At 42.7% G+C, this 24,313-nt stretch overlaps 1 protein-coding gene across 1 annotated transcript in view; it reads right to left on the bottom strand.

Annotated features, from left to right (window-relative positions):
- LOC144502533 (multiple epidermal growth factor-like domains protein 9) overlaps nt 1–24,313 on the bottom strand; it is a 310,066-nt gene that overhangs the window by 112,165 nt on the left and 173,588 nt on the right. The window contains exon 3 of the mRNA XM_078226609.1: nt 20,674–20,813. Coding sequence (XP_078082735.1) covers nt 20,674–20,813 — 140 coding nt within the window. The remainder of the gene's footprint in view (nt 1–20,673; nt 20,814–24,313) is intronic.

Here is a 24,313-nt window from a genome sequence, read left to right as displayed (position 1 = left end):
AGCCATCAATTGTTTTCTTTGACACAATCCTCTGGCCACAGACTGGTTCAAAACCCTGTCACGGGCAAGAATATTTTTAAATTGACAGACTGGTGCTGCCGTCTTGATACCAGTAATTTAATGACCAACCATGCCATTTAAGACAGGCTGCACTTTTAACTTCCTTAACTGATTTTGTGTCAAGAGAATGCATTTCTTTGTCTTAATAGTGAAAGGAAAATATGTTAACTTAACAATGTGGTAGTGTGGTAAAAGCAGCTGTTAAAATACTAATAAATGAAGGTTCTTTTCATTTCAAAGTTCCAAAATCTTGATGTAATTACACATTTCATTCAGCTTCTTTCTGAGAGAGTTCTGCTGTAGTATAAAAATAAGGCTGTAATAGAAGGTTTGCTGTATCAAATGGGCAAAAGAAAGACTGATTTCCTTTTTTGTATCCTGATTCTTGATTCCTTAGTTATTAGCCTAATTGCTTCCATTTTAATGAAACTCATGGCTTGAAGGATAATGGCGGTGGAAAGATTAATTGTTTTATAATTACTCGCTTTTTGTTACCAGTGAAACGTCAATAAAATGTTCGGATTTTAATCCCAACATTGGGTGCATTTTAGAGCTGTTTCTTGTTCTGTTGTGTGCTGCTTTGAATGTGCATTATGCTTTTGCCAATGTCCAGTGACCAGAAAAACCATCAATTTTGACTTGCTCTCAATGCAGCGTTAAACCAACACCTGATCCCACTCACCTCTTGCATCACTGCTCAGCTCCAGCCATGTGTTTGTGGTATTTAAATTTGAGTTATGTATGTGAATATTTGAAGCACTAGCATTCTCCAGAGCAAACACTGTAGTCACTTTTTACCCAAAATTTAAATCGGATGACTAAGTGGTAACTTGCAAGGAAAGAAATCTGGCACAAGAAACAGATAGGGTAAACACTGAATGAAACTGTAAAGCCCAGAGACCACCAGACTTTACAGGGTTCAGGTCATTGCTGAGAAACAGAACCAGAGAGAAGTTATGAAGTTATATAAGCAAGCAAGATATGTCCACCCTCAAAATCATCTATTTTCAAATTATATGGAAATATATAAAGTTTTTTTGTGAGTGAGGTAAAAATTCCTTTACTATTTCATTTATATTCCATGGGGTTTGTGTAGTCATTTGCTCCCAAGTAACTCCTTTAGAAGCTTCAACCTTACTTAAATGGTCAAATTTAACTATAGTTTTCCATTTCTCTTTCTTGGATGCTTTTTAAAATGTACTTCAAAAAGCTCGTCATTGTTTTATTTCTCTCAATTCACAAGAAATGTAAAATAAACTGTTGATTCAATAGCAACTTACAATTGTACATTTCAACTTTCAACCTATCCTCTGCAAGTTGAGAGCTGACCAATGTTTTAGTACTGGAAATAATTTGACTTCAGTCTTCGTAAGAAATGGTCTAATTTTATTTAGCAAGTACAGTACTTTTGGTCAGAATAATTTTTCATTTTAGTCAAGCACAGTGATATTTGTGTAACATTATTACATGAGTCTTTCATCGCCACAACCTTCGTCTTCACTTACAGCATTTTTGAATACTGCAAAGAACACCTGGAGCTTCATTTTTCATTTACACATAAGGGATTATCTATGTGAATATTTCAAAAAGTGCTGTTTTATGTAATAGGTACTTAAGGACGATGTCAAGAAGTCAGTTATTAACTGTAACAAGATCCTTTGTAGATAAATGAGATTTGTGGAAGTTGGAAGTGTAAAATTGTACATTTCCTCACCTAATTTACTAGTTGCTGTGGAGTAACGATCTTCTATTCCTGTCTATGTATTACCATGATCATGGTTTAATTAAATTAATGTTCTTTAGCATGTAAAATAGATACTGGACACAGCAGAATGTGAATGTGAATCCAGTGCATGTTTTCTGAGGTGATGTAAGTGAAAGGGTAAAGCTGTCTGGTATTGTTCCTTGCCACTTCCTTGAGTACTTTAGAGGGGTCAGTTTTTGTCCAATGTGTGCAGGAAGGCTTCCTGACGCAGTATGTAGATAGACCAACAAGAGGGGAGGCCACATTGGATTTGGTACTGGGTAATGAACCAGGCCAGGTGTTAGATTTGGAGGTAGGGGAGCACTTTGGTGCCAGTGACCACAATTCGATTACGTTTACCTTAGCAATGGAAAAGGATAGGTATATACCAAAGGGCAAGAGTTATAGCGGAGGGAAAAGGAAATTATGATGCGATTAGGCGAGACTTAGCTGGCATAGGTTGGGGAAGGAAACTGCAGGGGATGAGCACAATTGTAATGTTGAACTTGTTCAAGGAACAGCTACTACGTGTCCTTGATAAATACGTACCTGTCAGGCAGGGAGGAAGCAGACGTGTGAGGGAACCGTGGTTTACTAAGGAGGTTGAATCTCTTGTGAAAAGGAAGAAGGAGACTTATGTTAAGATGAGACGTGAAGGCTCAGTTAGGGCACTTGAGAGTTACAAGTTAGCCAGGAAGGACCTAAAGAAAGAGTTAAGAAGAGCCAGGAGGGAACATGAGAAGTCGTTGGCAGGTAGGATCAAGGGAAACCCTAAAGCTTTCTATAGGTATGTCAGGAGTAAATGAATGACTAGGGTAAGATTAGGGCCAGTCAAGGACAGTAGTGGGAAGTTGTGCGTGGAGTCTGAAGAGATAGGAGAGGCACTAAATGAATATTTTTTGTCGGTATTCACACTGGAGAGGGACAGTGTTGTCGAGGGGAGTACTGAGATGCAGGCTGTTGGACTGGATGGGATGGAGGTTCATAGGGAGGAGGTGTTAGCAATTCTGGAAAGGGTAAAAATAGATAAGTCCCCTGGGCCGGATGGGATTTATCCTAGAATTCTCTGGGAGGCTAGAGAGGAGATTGCAGAGCCTTTGGCTTTGATCTTTGTGTCGTCATTGTCTACAGGAACAGTGCCAGAAGACTGGAGGATAGCTAATGTTATCCCCTTGTTCAAGAAGGGGAGTAGGGACAACCCTGGTAATTATAGACCGGTGAGCCTTACTTCTGTTGTGGGCAAAGTATTGGAAAGGATTATAAGAGATAGGATTTATAATCACCTAAAAAGGAATAATTTGATTAGGGATAGTCAGCAAGGTTTTGTGAAGGGCAGGTCGTGCCTCACAAACCTTATTGAGTTCTTTGAGAAGGTGACCAATGAGGTGGATGAGGGTAAAGCGGTTGATGTGATGTATATGGATTTCAACAAAGCGTTTGATAAGGTTCCCCATGGTAAGCTTTTGCAGAAAATATGGACACATGGGATTGAGGGTGATTTAATGGTTTGGATCAGGAATTGGCTAGCTGTAAGAAAACAGAGGGTGGTGGTTGATGGGAAATATTCATCCTGGAGTTCAGTTACTAGTGGTGTACCGCAAGGATCTGTTTTGGGGCCACTGCTGTTTGTCATTTTTATTAATGACCTGGATGAGGGCGTGGAAGGATGGATTAGTAAATTTGCGGATGACACTAAAGTCAGTGGAGTTGTAGACAGTGCGGAGGGAAGTGGCAGGTTACCGAGGGACATAGATAAGCTGCAGAGCTGGGCTGAGAGGTGGCAAATGGAGTTTAATGCGGAAAAGTGCGAAGCGATTCACGTTGGAAGGAGTAACAGGAATACAGAGTACTGGGCTAATGGTAAGATACTTGGTAGTGTGGATGAACAGAGGGATCTGGGTGTCTATGTGCATAGATCCCTGAAAGTTGGCACCCAGGTTGATAGGGTTGTTAAGAAGGCGTACGGTGTGTTAGCTTTTATTGGTAGAGGGATTGAGTTTCGGAGCCAGGAGGTCATGCTGCAACTGTACAAAACTCTGGTGCGGCCGCACTTGGAGTATTGCGTACAGTTCTGGTCGCCGCATTATAGGAAAGATGTGGAAGTGTTGGAAAGGGTGCAGAGGAGATTTACCAGGATGTTGCCTGGTATGGTGGGAAAATCGTATGAGGAAAGGCTGAGGGGCTTGAGGTTGTTTTCGTTAGAGAGAAGAAGGTTAAGAGGTGACTTAATAGAGGCATACAAGATGATCAGAGGATTAGATAGGGTGGATAGTGAGAGCCTTTTTCCTCGGATGGTGATGGCTAGCATGAGGGGACATAGCTTTAAATTGAGGGGGGAGAGATATCGGACAGATGTTAGAGGTAGGTTCTTTACTCAGAGAGTAGTAAGGGCGTGGAATGCCCTGCCTGCAGCAGTAGTGGACTCGTCAACATTAAGAGCATTCAAATGGTTATTGGATAAACATATGGATGATATTGGAATAGTGTAAATTAGAGGGGCTTTAGATTGGTTTCACTGGTCGGCGCAACATCGAGGGCCGAAGGGCCTGTACTGCGCTGTAATGTTCTATGTTCTACTCCTTTTTTGATATATTTCTCCTCTCCTGAAGGCACTAGCAACTTTCCAGGGGACAGATTTTGTTTGATGTTGCAATTGTTCTCTGGTCCCTTACCCAAATAATTATTACCCCCATGTGATCCTGAGCAGTAAACATTGGCAGGTTGTGCCACCAAGAGATGCAGCACAGACATCCTTCACTCTGCCTTCATTTGATGCCATTGTTTGTTGACAATGTAGTAACAGTGGGAACCTTGGCTGATTTATACATTCACCCACACTGTTCACCTCTTTTTCCAATCAGGGATGCTAAGGCCAGTTTTAACTTCATTGCCATGCAGTTTCAGATCAGCTAACTTTACACAAGCTGGATGTCAAATTTTGGAATTGTCCCGTATAATTCCGAAAACTTAGTCAATTAATGACCGAACCATCAAAGGAGCCTGTCTCCTCTTTTCTAAAAATTCTAAGTGCCAAATGGACAGGAAAACGGGAGAGAATTGCGCCAGCTTTTTGGGCAAGCTACGAGCCACAATCTCATGGCTCTTAGTGCTAAAAAAAAGCCAGGATGTGATGCTCATCAGTGGGGGTGGAGCCTAAGCTCACCGGTGAAACTGGCTGCTGAGCTCTTGGGGCACCATTGCGAAGGCACCCCGATCTCCCACTGTACTGGGAGGTCACCTCGCACCCCGCCCCCCAGCCACAGACATCGCAATCCCTCTCCCCCAGCCCGTCAATCGCACCCCCCATCTGCAGAGTTGCCCCCCCATTACCCCCTGTCTGCAGAGTTAAATTCCCTCCCTGATCACCACCTTTGTAGAGTTCCCCCCTTCCCCCCGATCACCACCTTTGCAGAGTACCGCCTTCCCCCCGAACACCACCACTGCAGAGTTACTCCCTTCCCTCCCCAATCACCACCCCTGCAGAGTTCCTCCCCTGCCTCGCCTCATTGCGGAGCTGCTCCCCCACTCCGTCATCTCCCCACCCACCACAGGCTCCACCCCTCTCAGGCCCCACCCACTTGGCACAGCCCCTGGCATTGTCAAGGTGCCCGGTGAGCAGTGCCAGGCTGACCTTGCCCCATGGGCACTGCCCCCAGCCCTGCTCCCAATCACCCAGGGGACTTCAATGGCCTCCAGTCACACTGGCGAGGCCATCATGTCTGGCCTCCACTGATGGAGGCCAGCTGTGATTCCCACCCGGTGAGTAAGTAAGTACAAGTGAGCCCAGACAATAGCGTCCAGGACTCAATAATTGAATACTGAAATCGACTTTTGGGAGTGAAGCTGATTTCACTGGCCAAACAGTACTGGTAAGTTCAGGAGAGGTGAGAAACAGGGCATAAACCCTATTTTTGACCTCTCATTCTATCTTACTGGCCCACCACACCAATCCATCGATGGGAGGGGCCAGTAGGATCGCACCCTGTGATTTTCCTCTTTCTTTGAGATTTGTGATTTTACTCTTACCTCTGCTCAGCAATTCCCTCTGGCAGTCAGGATGAGGCAATGAAATCAAAAACAACTTCCATTTATTTTGTGCCTTCTGATGTAAAAGAAATCCCAAGCCACTTCACAGGAAAGCAAATGGAAAATGATACACACAACAAGAAAGAAGAGATTGAGAGAGATAACCAAAATGGTTGGTCAAAGGCATTGGATTTGTGAAGATCAAGGATCTCCCTTTTGGGGAGCAGTGGGGGTAGAAGAAGAGAAGAACGGAGTGCCAACTCATTCCCTATAAATAAACTCACATCTTTGAATATAGAGCAATGGTATTGGTAAATAAAGGAAATTGGAAAAAGTAAGGTCGTACATTTTGGGAGAAAGAATAGAGAGGTCACTTATTACTTGGAAGGTGCAATTCTAGATGGAGTAGAGGCTGGGATCTCAAGAGTACAAATACATAAGTCACTGAAAGTTGTGCCACATGTTAGTAACCAAAGCACTTTGCTTTATCTCTGGAGGAACAGAGTTGAAAAGCAGGAAAGTTACGCTAAACCTGTATTAAATCTTGGTTCGACTGCAACTAGAGACTGCGTACAGTTTTGGTTGCCATATTTATAAAAAGGATATAGAGATAGTGGAAAGGGTGACAAGGTGAAAACAGAGAGGCTAGTTCCTCTTGTGGGGAAAAACATAAATAGGGGCCACCAAATCCAATAGGAAATTCAGAATAAACTTCGTAAAGCTAAGAGTGGTAAGAATATCTAACTCGCTACCACAAGGAGTGGCTGAAGTAAATAGTTTAGATGCATTTAATGGAAGCTAGACAGGCATTTGAGGGAGAAGAGAATAGAGGGTTATGATGATAAACTTAGTTTAGAAAAGATGTGAGGAGGCTCGAGTGGAGCATAAACACCAGCATGGACTGGATGGGCTGAATGGCCTGGTTCAGTACTGCATATACTGTGTAATCCTCATGCATAATGGAAATCTTCCCTTATTCTGGTAGCACAGCCTCAAAGCCATGTCTACCACTGTATCCGTGGTGTAGTACAATGAGCCACAATTAGCCAAGACATGTATTGTTGAAGCGCCACAGGAAATTCTTTGTAATTATGTTGTTTCTGTGTGCTATGTGTAGTTCATGCATTTATATAATTACCTTAGTGCTGACTTTTGTCACAAGGTTGAGATTTCAAGCAATTTTGGTGAGTGGCAGTACTCAAACCCCAAAGGAAAGTCGAGAGGTCTCACCACATCTGCTTTTCTTTTTAACATGATGTGGAGATGCCGGCGTTGGACTAGGGTAAATACAGTAAGAAGTCTCACAACACCAGGTTAAAGTCCAACAGGTTTATTTGGTAGCAAAAGCCACTAGCTTTCGGAGGCTGCTTCTTCGTCAGGTAAGTGGGAGTTCTGTTCACAAACAGGGCATATAAAGACACAAACTCAATTTACAAAATAATGGTTGGAATGCGAGTCTTGCACGACTTGCTTGGGCTTGCAAAATCTCACTAACTGTCCTGTCTGGAGACAATACACATCTCTTTAACCTGTGCTTAACGCTCTCTCCACTCATTGTCTATACCTTTAAGACTTGATTACCTGTGAAGACTCGCATTCCAATCATTATTTTGTAAATTGAGTTTGTGTCTTTATATGCCCTGTTTGTGAACAGAACTCTCACTTACCTGATGAAGGAGCAGCGCTCCGAAAGCTAGTGGCTTTTGCTACCAAATAAACCTGTTGGACTTTAACCTGGTGTTGTGAGACTTTTTACTTTTTAACATTCAGAGACAAACAACAGTGTGCTCCAGATTCATTCAGTCCCCCTTGCTGTTCTACACATTGGCACAATTTCTGAAATGAGCTGCATTGCCCTTGCCTGTTATTGTCTCCTATTTTAATCAACGGATCCAAGGATCAATTTGAATAATTATAATGTTGACTTTATTGAGATGATTTCAAAAGAAAACAGATAATACTATCAGCAATTTGTATTGAAAATGTCTAGATCAGTCTTATCTTCTGATAAGACTGATCCTTCATCAGGTAAGTGGGAGTTCTGTTCACAAACAGGGCATATAAAGACACAAACTCAATTTACAAAATAATGGTTGGAATGCTGTGTTTACCCCAGTCCATATTGGGTGAAATGTTACCAAAATGTGGCAGACTGTTGTATCTGGCGAGAGAAACAGCATGTAATGGTGTGTCTCTCTCCAGGGAAACACGCTCCCATCAGAGCAGCATTCCCCATCTCCCCCCCGCCCCCACTCCCACCCTCCTCAACAGTCAGCACCGACAACCCCCCAACTTACCCCGGAACATTTGGCTCCTTCCCTCCTGACTTCTCCTCCTCCCACCCCCCGCAGTCAATGCCGGCACCCACCCCAAACACCCATCGCCAGCATTCACAGCTCCCACGTCCGCTTCCCCCCCACCATCACAAATGAGTTAATCCCCGCCACTCCTCCATGAGTCTCCTATTGGGGTTTGCTCCTGGCACTGCCTCCTGACATCAGTTGGCATGGTCATAGTGCCAAGCTGTGTTGGGGACATTTAAAAAAAAAAGATTCCATTCAAAAACCTAAGTTCAAATTTAATCCAATTCACGGTCCCCATGAGATCAAAGCATTGCACCCCATCTTGGACTTGATCTGACGCTTCATCTTAACCAAAAGACTGAGATGGCTTTGAAAAATTGCATCAGGCAACATCTTGGTTAAATCTCAAAAGCTGCCCTGATCACTGACTCTACCCTAGGCTGGGACGTAAGAACAGATACTACACTTGATCCCAGCCAAAAGCCAGGGGCATCACCAGGGCACTGGCCATATTCCTCTCCCCTGGTGGCTATACTCACCTTTATGCCCCGGGGGGATCCCCGTGATAGGTTTACATCTGGGTGTACGTGTTGTAAACCATGCCAACCGTGCCGTCATGGGCTCGATATGTGGCGAGGTGGGTCTTTAATAATATGATAATGTATTTAAATCAGTTCAATTGTGGGCATGATCTCAGCAGTAAGATTCATGATTTTGAACGTTGCCAGAATTTGAGCAACCCCCCCCCCCCCAACACCATTCCTGCAGACAATGAGTGTGGGGTCAAAATCACCCCCATTGTATCAAAAAGAAAAATATGAAATATAGGGGGCGATCTTACTGAAAAATGGGAGAGTGTTGTTTCTGGTGAGAAAACCAACCCCCGCTGCCACAGTCAAAGCCAGCACCCACCCCCGCCTCCAACAGCCATCACCAGCATCGCCTGTGCCTCTGTCCGCTCCCGGCCCACAACCCAAACCTGGATGAATTCCTCTGTCTCCCATGAGACTCCAACTGGGGCCCACCCCGTGGCACAGGTTGGGCTGCCAGGTTGGCATAGACATGGTGCACAAGTGCCAGGCAATGACCATCACCAATAAGAGAGAATCTAACAATCTCCCATCCATTCAGCGGCATTACCATTGCTGAATCCCCCACTTTCAACATCCTGGGAATTACCATTGACCAGAAACTAAATTGGACTAGCCATATAAATACAGTGCTCACGAGAGCAAGTCAGAGGCTGGGAATCCTGCAGCAACTAATTCACCTCCTGAAGCCCCGAAACCTGTCTACCATCTACAACATAGGAGTGTGATGGAAATTCTCCACTGGCCTGGGTGAGCGCAGCTCCAGCAACACTCAAGAAGCTTGACACCATCAAGGACAAAGCAGCCCTGCTTGATTGGCATCCCATCCACCGCTTCCAACATCCACTCCCTCCACCACCAACACACAGTAGCGGCAATGTCTGCCATCTACCAGATGCACTGCAGGAGCTCACCAAGACTCCTTAGATAGCACCTTCCAAATCCACGGCCACTACCATCTCAAAGGACAAGGGCAGCAGATACATGGGAACACCATCACCTGCAAGTTTCCCTCCAAGCCACTCACCATCCTGACTTGAAAATAAAGTGTCATTCCTTCACTGTCTCTGGGTCAAAATCCTGAAACTCTCTCCATAGCAGCACTGTGGGTGTACGCACACCACATGGACTGCAATGGTTGATGAAGGCAGATCACCACCACATTTTAATTAGAGACAGGTAATAAACGCTGGCCTGGTCAGCAATGCCCACATCCCACCGAACAATAAAAAGGACTTGTTGCCAAAAAGGAATGAACAAAGGAGTAAAGTGAAGAAACATAGAGAATTCTGGAAATACTCAGCAGGTCATGCAGGACCTTTGGAAAGAGAAATAGAGTTCAAGTTTCAGGAAAATAACTTCACTGCTCTTCTTCAAAACAGTACCATGGGATCTTTTATGTCAGCCTTAGGGCACATACAGGTGTTAGGGTACCAGAGCAGAAACCCCAAAGTATGTTATGAAGCTTGATCAAACCCCAACAGTTTTTTATTTTATTTTGTCATTACTGTGGGGATAGTGTGTTTCACTCCAGGTGTGATTCTATTGAAATACCAGGAAGCAAAACAAACTTTATTTAACAATACAGTTTAACTTTTAAAAAAATTAGCTTATTACTTGCCAATTGAACAAGACTTAAACATGACAAGATACGGTTCTTAACTGCTAATCTATCTTTATTAGTTCCAATTCAAGCAATATTTCTCTTATAGACTTAAACTCCTCTTCAAAATCAGTTAGCGACACACAGGCTTACATGCTTGTACTTGGGCTGCCAGTCCTAGAGCCTCCAGAACACTTTTGGAGAGAGATAGAGGAAATGACATAGTTTTCCCAGCAAGTCCCAAACAGCAGTCTCCAGAGAGACAGAGATAGATAACCCAACAGTGACTGCCTGCCTTTCACTGTAAGCTTAGCTCCTCCCCTTAAGCACATGACTGTCTCTGTCAATCAACCTAATCAAAACCCTACTCTGAAACCGGAGGGAAAAACCCAAATAAACAAAAATGCATTAACTCAGATTAACAAACACATCGCTAGCTAATATCAATCAATAGCCTGCATTCTCAGCAAGTGAGCTGCTTGGTGCCCAGACAAATCGACACCGTGTAAAACAGCTGAATTTTAAACATACTCCTTACAAGAAATGTGATATAAATACATTTATTAAAGGCAGACTATCATCACACAGGGCTTCAATTTAACATCTGTAGCTGCATGGCTAATAACAAGACTTCTTCAAAGCATGATAGGAAAGTGACCAAACTCAAACATCTATAAAAAGCTGAGTTTGTGGTTCAGTCTATAGCAAGAAGGAAATGAGAAGTGAAACCAGACTGCTGGCTGAGCAGGCCTACGAATAGGGGTTGTTTGACCTTTATGGTTACAAAGTTACTATTGATAGGGAACAATGGAACAGATTGTCCTGTTTTCACAACCCTTGGACAAATGATCTCAACATTGAGGGGGTCTTGGACAAACAAGAAGAAATAGTGTAAATGTGGAAGACTCACGGTATCGGCAACGACAACCCATCATGAAGGAAGACCCTGGGGGCGATCTTATGAAAAAATTCTAAATCCAGAATGAGTGTAAAAATGGGAGAGTTTCGGACACATTTTTCAGCGAGTCCAAATGTCGAATCTTATGCACCCAGTGCATGAAAAAACCCTGAACTCTGTTTCTCGCCAGTAGGGAGAGGGGGAGGAGCTTAAATCATCTGCAAGCAGGCTGATAGCAGCAGAGGGCACAATTACACATGTGCAGGTATCTGCTCTGAGAGCAGCAGAGACCTGTTACACAGCCCCTGCTACATATAGCCGGCTTCCTGGTGGGTAGTGCCAGGATGCCAGGAGGGCACTGAGCCTGGCACCCTGGCAATGTCAGCCTGGCACCCTGGCACTGCCCAAGGGGCAACCCCCCCCATGCCCCAGAACTCCTGGGGGGGGGGGGGGGGGCCTCAGGTTCTACCGGCGAGCCCTTCACAACAGGTCCCCGTAGACTGGGGGCAGGGGGCGGGGAGGAGGTGTCAGAGAGAGCCTTCCTCAGCGAGGCCACACAGGCAAATGAGCCTGGACGATTCTGTCTCGGGCTTGTTAATTACATTCCAATTCACATTAAAATAATTAATTATTCCTGATTTCTTGGCTCTCTCGTGATCTTACTGGCTTGCCCTGCCCATCGGCCAGCAGGGTACAACAGTAAGATCATCCCTCGGAGTTTGAAGCTCAGAGAAGACTACAGCCCAGCGGCATGAACCTGGCCAGTTCATCAGAAACGGGTAGTATTTTAAGACGAGGTTGTGAGTTTTGCGACCTGTCATAGATAAATGCTAAAGTAAAGTAATGAGCCAAACACATGATCTTTAAGAAGGAACGTATATTGAGTATTTGTGTGTTTTGTGTGCTCAAGTATGATGAATAAACTTAAGATGAACCAGTTTATAGTGTGGGGTGTTTGTCCATACGATAATTAGAAACTAAACAGTTGACACCCTCAAGAAACAAGAGGGTTACCATTCTGGTGTCCTCAGGTGGGCTCGATAACAGGTAATTGTTGAATTGCCCTAGGTTGGACCACCAAACCTCCAACACCACAATCATCCAGCCTGAGCCTGAACTAAGAGGAACCAGTCCCGTGTGGTGGCCAGGACCTAAGTGGGTGAAAGGAGCAGAGCTAAATGGATGCCAAATAATCTGGCAATAATTACAGATGAGAATAGTCAAGGGATTGCGTTATGGTCATACCGTGTTAAACCACAGGTATTGGATAAACGATAATTATTTTTTATTCATTCATGGGACATGGGTGTCGCTAGTTGGCCAGCATTTATTGCCCATCCCTTGTTGCCCTTTAGAAGGTGGTGGGGAGCTACCTTTTTGAATCATTGCAGTGCACATGTTGACCAAAAAACTGTTCGGGAGGGATTTTCAGGATTTTGACTCAGTGACTGTGAAGGAACAGTGATATATATAGTCAGGATGGTGAGTGGCTTGGAGGGAAACTTGCAGGTAGTGGTGTTCTCATATATCTGCTGCCCTTGTCCTTTCAGATAGAAGGGATTGTGGGTTTGGAAGATGCTGTCTAAGGATCGTTAGTGAATTGCTGCAGCGCATCTTGTAGATAGTAGCAACAGTGTGTACCTGAGTGTCAGTGGTAAAGGGAGTGGATGTGGTGCCAATCGAGTGGGCTGCTTTATCCTGCATGGTGTCAAGCGTCTTGAGTGTTGTTGGAGCTGCATCCAATTACCATAACTCCTTGTACCCTTATATTCGATCACGCTCCTGACCTGTGCCTTGTAGATGATAGACAGGCTTTGGGGGGTCAGGAGGTGAGTTACTCACCGCAGCATTCCTAGTCTCTGACCTGCTCTTGTAGCCACTGTGTTTATGTGGAAAGTCTGGTTGGGTTTCTGGTCAATGGTAACTCCAAGGGTGGGAATCAGTAATGGTAACAGCGCTTGCCACTTGTCAGCTCCATTCTGGATATTGTCCAGATCTTGTTGCATTTGAACATGGACTGCCTCAGTATCTGAGGAGTAACAAATGGTGCTGAACGTTGCGCAATCATTGGCGAACATCCCCACTTCTGATCTTCTGACGGAGGGAAGGCCATTGAAGTAGCTGAAGATGTTTGGGCTTAGGACACTACCCTGGGGGACTCCTGCAGAGATGCCCTGGTGCGAAAGGGTTTATCAGGAAAAAGAGCCATTAGTGAACGTGATTCTGCCAATCAGGATATTGTTAAACTCATCGATAAATGCGCCAGTCTACAGGCAGCAGTTGAAGTCTGCCATAAAACAAATAGGGAAGACAGATATGAAACTGCAGACCATTCAAAATATCACAGGACATTGACAAACTTAAGTGACAACTACTAATTCAGAAAGGTATGATATGTGCATTCAGTGATGCAGGACCAAATGAAAATAATGAGGAGAATGACGAGGTTAATGGAGGAGAATTAGAGAAGGCAGCACAGAGTTATACGGAAAGAGAGGGAGATCAGGAATAGGAGTGGGGAGCTCCTCCTCCCTGGACAGAGAATCCAATGCCCTCAGTGCCATCAGAATCCATTCCCATACACCCAATCACCACTGAACGAACAGATCCAAATGCAGGGAATAATCAACACCCTGGAACCTACACTACGCCATTTAAAGTCGCTAAGTTGTTAGAGATATTGAAAAGGATCCCTGTGTTCAAACCCTCTTCCAATCCCCATGATCTTTTTGGTCATGTTCATCAATGACGAGCCTTGCATGGGCTTGACAATGCAAAGGAGAAGAAACTCCTGCTGATGTGTTTAAGTGTCTCGGTCCATTCAACGCCACCTGACCCTCAGAACACTGGAGGAGGAATCCTTCAGGAAATGAAGGGCACCATATTGACTGCAGGAGGTAATAAACAGGGCAGACCCTGGGGGGAGGGGGAGGACAATGTTATAACTGCAGCCATCCAGATCACTGTGCCAGGGAATGCTGAGCACCTTGTTCATTCCCTCAGGAGCAGGGGCCTGGACTCTGCTGCTGGAGGGACCCCAGGGACAAGCACAGGCATTCGCCCATAGCCAATTACCATAACTCCTTGTACCCTCAACTTCCGGGGTAAAGTATTAGTGCATGATGGTGTCGGGCCTCTCTGGTATGGGTGCGTAATACCAAATGGGATAGTGTGGGGCAACCACTAGTAGATGGTGAGGTAGGAGGCCACCCCACCGAATTTTTATGGGACACTGGGGGATCCTGCACCACCCTTAACATATCCAGAGAAATAGACCTATCTCAGTGCACTAAAAGAACCATTATATTAAACAGATTCACAGGCCATTCTCAAGAGAGATTTCAAACTAGCCTTTTAGACTTTAGGCTGGGGGACCTTGTCTGTTACCACCCGGAAATATTCGTTACATCTCGAAGTGGAACATATTCTTGGCACTGACCTGATGAGGAAGTGTAACTTGTCATTTGACCCAGTGAACTACTGCATTTGGCAGATCATAGAATCATAAAAACCCTACAGCGCAGAAAGAAGCCATTTGGCCCATCAAGTCTGCACCGACCACAATCCCACCCAGGCCCTACCCCCATATCCCTACATATTTTACCCGCTAATCCCTCTAATCTACGCATTTCAGGACACTAAGGGGAAATTTTAACAAGGCCAATCAACCTAACCTGCACATCTTTGGACTGTGGGAGCAAACCGGAGCACCCGGAGGAAACCCATGCAGACACGAGGAAAATGTGCTAACTCCACACAGACAGTGACCCAAGCCGGGAATCGAACCCAGGTCCCTGGAGCTGTGAAGCAGCAGTGCTAACCACTGCGTTACTGTGCCACCCACATGGGGGAAATAGCTGAGGCCCCGCTAGAGGTTCCTGCTGGAACATACTCTCAAAGAATTTGTACGGTTGGTCAGTTGTGGGTAAAATCCTTAGATGTGTTTGACAATTCGGAATTGCAGGAAATCAAACAGCATACATCTGTCTTTGTCAAGCACAAACATGACTGTGGGCATAAATGTGGGCAATAATGGGTGAGGTGGTCATAAACAGCCCCAACCCAAAACCACAGAAACAGGATAGGTTTCCCAAACAAACAAAAACAAAATTTTGCAAGTAATAAGTCTGTTCCAGCAGGAAGTATTGCACCTTGTGGCATCACTGTCTGGCCGGCCAGGAAGCCTAATAGTTCCTGGCGATTAACGATTGATTATCGAGAACTAAACAAAGTTACCTCATTAACTGCACCCACAGTCATGGCCAGCCCTGAGATCATGATGAAGGAGGCCTACAAGCACGGTACATTACTGCCTTGGAGATTAGCAATGGATTCTGGCCCACTTGTGTGTTTTGTGTGCTCAGGTATTACTAATAAATATAATGTAAGTTGAACCAGTTTATAGTCTGGGGTCTCTGTCCGATACGATAATTAGAAACTAAATAGCTGACGCCCTCAGGAGACAAGAAGGGTCAGCACATCTCATCTAAAAAAACAGCACTCCCTCAGTACTGCACCGGAGTGAGAGTCCTCGAGTGCAACTTGAACCCACGACCTTCAGATTGAGAGGTGAGAGTACTACCAATTGAGCCATAGCTGAAATAGAGGATGGATGGAATGAATATTGGGAGAGAAGAATATATGATATGGCAGTATATAATAGCAGCCAGGAGCTGGTAAATAAAATAAATCGACTGTAATCCCCAAGTCCAAACACCCAGATATTTGGCAAAGAAAGGGACTTTGTAGGAGACACAAAGTGGAGTGATTGGTGATGTTAAAACGCAGAAAATATCGATTATAAAAACTGGGACATGCCTCACATGTATTTAGAAATTATGGCTAGAATGATACTGGTGATACTTACACTTTGTTCCCATGGCTGTTGAATTCAGGATTCTGTATCCAAATCCATTCAGGTCCTCATGTCTAATTTTCAGATATCTAATAATTTATAGAATCATAGAATCCCTACTGCGCAGAAGGAGGCCATTTGGCCCATCAAGTCTGCACCGACTCTTACCCAGGCTTAACCTACTACTTATCCTGCTAATCCCCCTAATCTTGGGACACTAAGGGGCAATTGAGCATTGCCAATCCACCTGACCTGCACATCTTTGGACTGTGGGAGCAAACCGGAGCACCCGGAGGAAGCCCATTCAAACAAAGGGAGAATGCACAAACTTCACACAGTCACCCAAGGCCGGAACCCGGGTCCCTGGCACTGAGGCAGCAGTTCTAATCACTGTGCCACCATGCCAAATTATTTAAGGGACTTTTGAGGACCTGAAAACTTCACCAGTCTTTAGTATAATGAAGTAATACTTTGTCACTTTGGATTCTTGGTATCTGATTAATGGTTCAGAGCACCTTGAATTCCACAGCTCTAACGGAATTTTATGGAGATCACAGTGAATTATTAAATACAGACAGCCAGGGTTTACAGTCATTAGTGCCCAGATTCAGATCATACATAATTATTAAATTAATGTACTGACTAACTCTGTCTTCTCTTCAAAACAATATAGGAGTCACATCAATTGTTCAAAGGAATATTTCAAAAGCAAAAGTAGTATTGTCATAATATTCTAGGGAGCAATAGAATTGAACATTTCTTTTGAAATTTCGTCGTGATTTAGTTGCTTCTGCCTTTATAAGTTTCTAATGGCCTCTTGAATTGCTGAGGCACTTGTGTTAAAAACTGGCTTCCTTAAAACTGGGCGACAAGCTACAAATTGAAGCTATCGTGCTTTGTTGCTGTCTCTCTCCCTCCTCTGCATGTACTTCAGCTGCCAGCAGCTCTTTGTTTGCAACTTTGATTAAGGATCTCTGCAGCATCAGAGTCATTCTAAAAGTATGCATTACAATGACTTCCAATTGTGTGCTCTGCATTTATCTCACTCAAACAGGGCTTTCACTGAAATTCCAATACGCAAGCTATTTGGTAATGAGCTTTCTTTTAACTCCAGCGGAACTGCTGCCAATATAGTGACCCTTACTTGACTTTAGACTGTTCTTCGGAGTTGAGTAGCTTTTTACAAGGTGCTTGTAAATTGGCAGTATTACAGTGCAGTAGGGCATAGAGTCCAATGGCAGGGATTAAGAAAGATTGGACAAGCAGATAGTTAGGAAATAGCAGGTCAGTCTATTCAGATCCAACTGAAATGTCATATTCAAAACAGTTTGACCAAATGCATTGATCCAAAGCCAGAATTAAGCTGACATCCTCAATAGCAATCTTGATTTACGTTTGTTTTGTGTATGTTATTCTGAACTCATATTTTCTGGCTGTTCTCGATCTGCATCTGAGCAGCAACATTAATCATTCATAGTAAATAACCTTGGGCAGCAGTTCTGCCTTCTATGCTATCTTCCCTTACAGTTCAATGTATGGGATCATGGAATGAGTAAGAAATTTAACAACACCAGGTTAAAGTCCAACAGGTTGGACTTTAACCTGGTGTTGTTAAATTTCTTACTGTGTTTACCCCAGTCCAACGCCGGCACCTCCACATCACAGAATGTAGAAGCAGCCCAGAAACCCATTCTGCTCATATTTGGCTCTCTGAAAGGTTTGCCCCTACACTTTCCCCCTAACCCTACAATTTTTTCCCCTGGCAAATATTTATTCACTGAATCTACTTCCTCCATGTTTTCAAGCAGCGTATTCCAGCCCACAATAAGTTGCTGTGTTTACAAATTTTAAAACTCCTCATTATGCCTCTGGTTATTTTGACAATCATCTTAAATTACATTTCAGGTTATGAAAGGATCAGATTACTAGTCAAAAATGTTCACCATATTATAAACAAGTGAAATCCATGGTGCTATTTTGTATTCTGCTTTTAGTGAATGCTTGTACGCCTTGTTGGCCACTTTGAATCTAAATCACAATGTAACTTTAGAAAATGAATGCAAACATGACCAAAATGTCAGCAACCTACTAAACGGCTGATCTTGCAAATATTTTCTTTTCTGGTTGGACTTTCAAAAATAAAACACTGGAATACTCTATGCAGTTGATAAAATTGCCCAGGCTGTGACAATTCACACACACACAATCTCACATTTCACCAAGTAGAATGTAACAAACAGACACTCAACTCCCTGAGGAGCGTGAAAGGTCCCCACCCCCTATCGGCTTTGCACCAGCCTGAGATTTTATAAATGTTTGAGATAAGATATCAAAATTAAATTACCTGTTTTGAAACAGTAACTGCAGCAAACGCAAACTAATAGAATTTCTCCGGAGTATACAGCCTGCAAGGTACTATTGAGGACCGCCTACCAATTGGGAGAGAGAGGATAAAAGACAATGCTGTCCTGAACATTGATCTGGAGCTGAGTGCATCCTCTGCCTCTCTCTCAGAAGTACTGTGCCCAGTTTTGCAAAGCAGCCATCCCAAAAAGAGAAATCTACTGTGAACGGTGACTCTTTGGAATAAAACATGAAGTTTTTCTCCATACAACGACACCCAGGAAGGCAACTGAACAAAACAGTTACAATGCGGAATGCATTGAGACCAGCCAAGGAACAGCTAGCTGTATGCCCCTCTGTTTTATTTTTCATAAACTGTAAAAATCTTATAAGCCAATCCTCTTACTCTGCCAACTGTATTTATGGCCCAGCCAAATGTGTTTGATGAACGATGGTTGTGATTTACCTAGAATCTTTTTAAGTTCAGGAAATAGTTTCAATGAACTTATCTTGTTCTTTGTTTAACCAAAGAAAATATGTCTGGCTAATTCTTTACTATTGGAAAGGGTAAATGATGGGACTCTTATAAAATTGGTAAAGCACACCCTCTATAGATTCACATTAAACCCTGTTATAGTCAAACCTGGAATGGAAGAATAGGAAAGTCACTTCACCCCTCCTCACGTGGTCATAACACATTGTAAATATATCTATTTACCTGAAGAATAAAACAGTGCGAAAACATTATAAAACAATAATAAAACTTGCTTTCCTTATGTTTTATGGAATGTTTAAACTAACTTCTGCTGCCCTGATTCAGATGCTTTACCTGAATTGTAATTTGCATTTCTCAGTCCTGTTGTGCTGTGAATTTAACTCCTCGACAGCTTCATTTAATTTTACTGTAACGTTATTAGTGTGGCACGCCAGGACAGGAGCATAGCTCTGTAGTTCCAAAACCTGACCAGGGTTATGCTCCTGTCCATGCTAGTTAAAATTGCCTGATCTCTGTGAAAATTAGACTGGATTTGGTTGAGTTGTGGGTTAGCATGCTCTGTAGGAGAAAGTTTTACTGTAAAAAGAAAACTAACTGGATTACTGTTTGAGCAAACAATCATACAGTGCTGCCAAAGATAAATTTTAGATCGTCCCATATTCCTGGGCAATTAAACAAATGTGACAACCAGAGACAATGGACATTCCACTATAAGGGAAAGTTTAGAATCATACGGATGATATGATTCTCCCACTCCATTTTTAAATCCTTTCCTGGAGTTACAAAACCGATGTGCAGAGTGGGTAAGGTAAGCCCTTAATCCATCTCCTTGCTTGCTTAAATACCAATTCAAATTTAATCCAATTCACGTTCCCCACAGAAGAGACGTACTAGTTCCAAGCTGATAGGAACAGGCTTTTCACCTGATCACATCCTTGAACCCATGCTTGATCTTAACCAAAAGACTGGGTCTCACCATTGGCAACCATGCCATCAGCCGTGTAGACCCCAAGACCTGTAATTTCTATCCTAAACAGCTCCAGCTCGCTCTCCTTTTAACATCATTCCTGAAGTTTAAAACCTTATCATCCACCCTAATGTCTTCTTTGGTGCTAATAAACATAAGTTACTGCTGAAATAACTTTAAGTCATTACTCTTTCAAAGATTGCTTTTTCTCCAAATCACATGAAGAGTTTATCCCCTAACTCTCTGGTACTCGCTATGGATCTCTTCAGCTTTGCAAATCCAATTTTGATTATTGAAATTTCAATCAAGTTGAATATTACATGATCTGTTGAGGGAAAATAGATATTAGTAAAATTATGGGCTTTTTTCCCCCTCTCAAATTGGGGTGTGATTGTAAAGAACATTTTGGATTGTATAAATTCACTGGTGGTTCAATTGTTGGTTGAAATATTGAACAAGTGTGATTTTTCTCATAGCATATTGACATAAGTGTGCTGAACAAGCCTGGTGATAACACTTAGTGTAACACCTCTAAGATATTTAGACTGAATCAGAGTAATTCTGGGGCACTCCACAATGATAATGCAGTTCATTCTGCCAGCTGTTTTCTTTTATACCAATAACGTCACAACAGATGCATCAGCTAACAAAACTGAATACATTAAATGGTTAGAAGCAATACATTTATACATGTGAATGACAGGTAATGTTTTCTGGTAATGCACAACATCTCATCATGTATTAACCATCAAAATGCCATTAACTGTTGAGAATTTCCGAGTGCTTACCAGTTATATGGTCGCATGATTTTGAGAGGTTGTTACATTGACAGGGCCTACATCCAGCTTCAGTGAACTTGTAATGCAAGGTCTGACACTGGTTACATTTCAGGCCGGACACCCCTTCTTTGCAATGGCATTTTCCAGTTCTGTTGGGGGAAAAAAAGAACAATAATGAGAGCAGGTCAGTCATGGGGAACTGCATATAAATTATGGTGTTTTAAATCTGCTGCCTTTTACAGAAATCTAATTTAATTATTAAACAACTCCTTTCAACATAAAAAAGTTGTTTTAATGTGCTGCATTTACATAGAGCCCTAGGTTTGCTATGAACAGTGATATAATTATCCACTTAGGTACAGCAATGTGTATTGGTCCACCATTTCTAGTTATACAGCTTTTTTTTGTAATTCATGGGACATGGGTGTTGCTCCTAGTTGCCCTTGGAGAGCAGTCGAGTGTGTTACTTGTAGGCTAGACCAGGTAAGGATGGCAGATTTCCTTCCCTAAAGGACATTAGTGAACCAGATGGGCTTTTCCAACAATCGACAATGGTTTCATGGTCATCAGTAGATTCTTACATTCCAGATATTTTTTATTGAATTCACCCTCTACCATGGCGGGATTTGAATCCGGGTCCCCAGAACATTAGCTGAGTTTCTGGATTGATAGACAATCGATAATATCACTAGGCCTTCGCCTCCCCTGATGAGTGACTTAATTTTCTGTGAGCTCCAGTCACTTATTGATTGAATTAAATTTTAGAACGCAGGAAGAAGAACATTTCAGCAATCATTCGCTATTCCCTAACATTTCAATTCCACATGTTCCTACGTTTTTTTCATACGTTTCATCCTCTGAATGTGTGCTTTCGTTGAAAGTAAGGAGATGCATCGTACTCTGATGGGCTGATCATTTATCCAAGTGATTTAAGAGAGGTTTCTCCCATAAATCTTAAAGGTGCTGTGATAAATTTTAAACTGTTATTTTAAATAAATTCTGAAGTGAATCTGCAGTGGCTTAGCTCCTTCAAAGATTGTGTTGCTTTTCAAGACTAGTGTCTTCCCAAAATACTGTATATAGAAAATCTTTAAATGCGAAACAGTGACAGAATTCATTTAGTACTGTTACCCTATCCATTACTTTGAGTCAGAGCTACAGGTGGTTAAATAAGACGCCCACTAAAGCCATTAATGGAGAAAAATAATGAAGTGATACCTGAATGGTATTGCTGATTCATTACATGACATGTCATTCAATAAATATCACTTTTTTATCGAAATTAAATAATTAGCAGATCTTACTACTTTCCTCCAAACCACTACTAAACCAAACAGACCACATAAAATAAATCTCATTGTTAATAGACTAAAGCCTTATTTGCTAATGAAGACAAACAAGTATCCGGCCTTGATTGTGAGGGGCGTTATTCTCTGATTTGAGGCTTAATTGTTGTTTCAACCGTGTTCATTTAAAAAAAAGAATCCTTAATTTGATTCCAGAAAAGCTTCAAATTATACTCTGAGAAATGAATCATCAAATCCCCACAGTGCAGGAGGCCATTCGGCCCATCGAGTCTGCACCGATTCTCCAACAGAGCATCTTAGCCAGACACACCCCATCTCGTAACTCCATGCATTTACCCCACTAACCCCCCCAAACCCACACATCACGAGACACTAAGAGGCAATTTATCATGGCCAATCAACCAAACCAGCACATCTCTGGACATCAGATGGTATAAAACCTTCTTCAATAGTTATAATATGAAATACTGGAGCTGTAACTGATGTCCATAAAATTGCATAACTCTGGAATGAACCCGAGTATAATATTTGTAGGTTATGTTCAGAGACTAGAATAGAATCCCGACAGTGCAGAAGAGGTGATTCAGCCCATTAAGTTTGCACTGATTCTCTGACAGAGTATCTTACCCAGGCCCTCTGCCCACCCTATCCCTGCAATCCCACACATTTACCATGGCTAATCCCTGTAACCTACACATCTTGGGACACTAAGAGGCAATTTAGCATGGTCAATCCACCTGACCTGCACATCTTTGGACTGTGGAGGAAACCGGAGCACCCAGAGGCAACCCATGCAGACATGGAGAGAATGTACAAACTCCACACAGTCACCCAAGGCTGAATTGAACCTAGGACTCTAAAGCTGTGAGACAGCAGTGCTAACCACCGTTCCATTGTGTCCTCTGCATGCCTCATGTGTTTCATGTGGATTATGCGGCCTTGCGTAATTCCAGGATAACATTGTGGAGAACTGACTATCAGAGATTTGTCTATTTTTAGATACAACTGACATGATTATTGACAGCAACAAACTCAAATGTCTATCTATGTGGGGGTGGTGAGCATACTAGTAATCTTGCACAATGTGATAAATCATTAACATGGTAAAAGCTAAATATGTGCAGGCCTTCTCTTTCATTACTGATTAATTACATACTTGGGTTTCATTAAAAACCTTCCATTATTCTGCAGGAGAGCTACTGCTGAACAGTAAGAGGCATCAAAGCCAACAATGGAAAAAATATATATAAAAGTATAGGCACACAGCTTAATCTAAAGGCAATCTGAGGCTCGGGTGAATGTATATGTAACAAACTCTGTTTAACGTGGCGTTTGGCTCTGTTTCATCCCTATCAAGATGTGTAATCATAGTAAATGAATACCTTTCAATGTAAGCTTGTTTCAGTACATTCCACAGTGACAGTTTCCTTGAAGTTCACTTGGTATGACTTGTTTTTTTCAAACAAAATTTCTTTCAGCAATTATTGAATTATCTCCCTTTAGATTTTCTTTATTTGTCGGCTTCTATCAAATTTATATGCCTTTCAGATTTTGTTTCAATTTATGCTTTCAAAGTGAGGACTTAGGTCTATTATTTAGAGTCAGGGTTTCAGGATTTTACACATTTTTCTATCTATTTTAGTGTCTGGTGCTCTCAGCAATGTACAAGATCTTTCACTGAACCAGTGCACGCACAAAAGGAATTAGTGATATACAAAAATCATAACGTATCACCGATGAAGTCAGATATAAGTTCTACTGGGAGATCAATGCATCGTTTCTCATCTTGGAACAGATATCGTAAAAGTTCTCCAAGATCCACCTTTTGGCCAATGTGAAGTGATTGCACAATATAACTGTACCCTATGCGAGGAAGATGACCCAGTTTTCAAAGTGATCATTCCCTGTGCTGTCAAATTTGTCTTGTTTATTCAGCATCTGTAATGGCAGGAAAAAAACAACTCTCTCTCTCTGGGTTACAGTTGCTTAAGCATTCAATTCCAGAGATACAACACTTTCTCTGCCACAGTGAAACCCATAAAAAAAATTTCTTTCTTAGAACTCGATGCTGTCTCGCGCCAACCAGCATACACTGACCTCATGAGAATCTGGCAGCAGTGTGGTAGTAAACTGTAAGGGGAAGTGCCTGTCATCCCTACTTGTTAAAAGATCTGGAAACAGCAGCTTTACAAGAGGCTGTATCCCGTGTTTTAAGAGGTAAAAGGGCTGAGTGCACTGAAGGCAGTCTGTGGTTCGTACATGGTGAATGTCTATGGTTTCAGAGTGCCCCTTGTATATTTTACCATCTAGGTTATTGGTGCGGAGCGGGGGAAAGTCACAAT

Source organism: Mustelus asterias, chromosome 13, assembly GCF_964213995.1.
Source record: "Mustelus asterias chromosome 13, sMusAst1.hap1.1, whole genome shotgun sequence".
In the NCBI taxonomy this organism is placed as follows: domain Eukaryota; kingdom Metazoa; phylum Chordata; class Chondrichthyes; order Carcharhiniformes; family Triakidae; genus Mustelus; species Mustelus asterias.
Note: the sequence above shows the minus strand (reverse complement) of the source record. Positions and strands in the feature narration are given on the sequence as shown.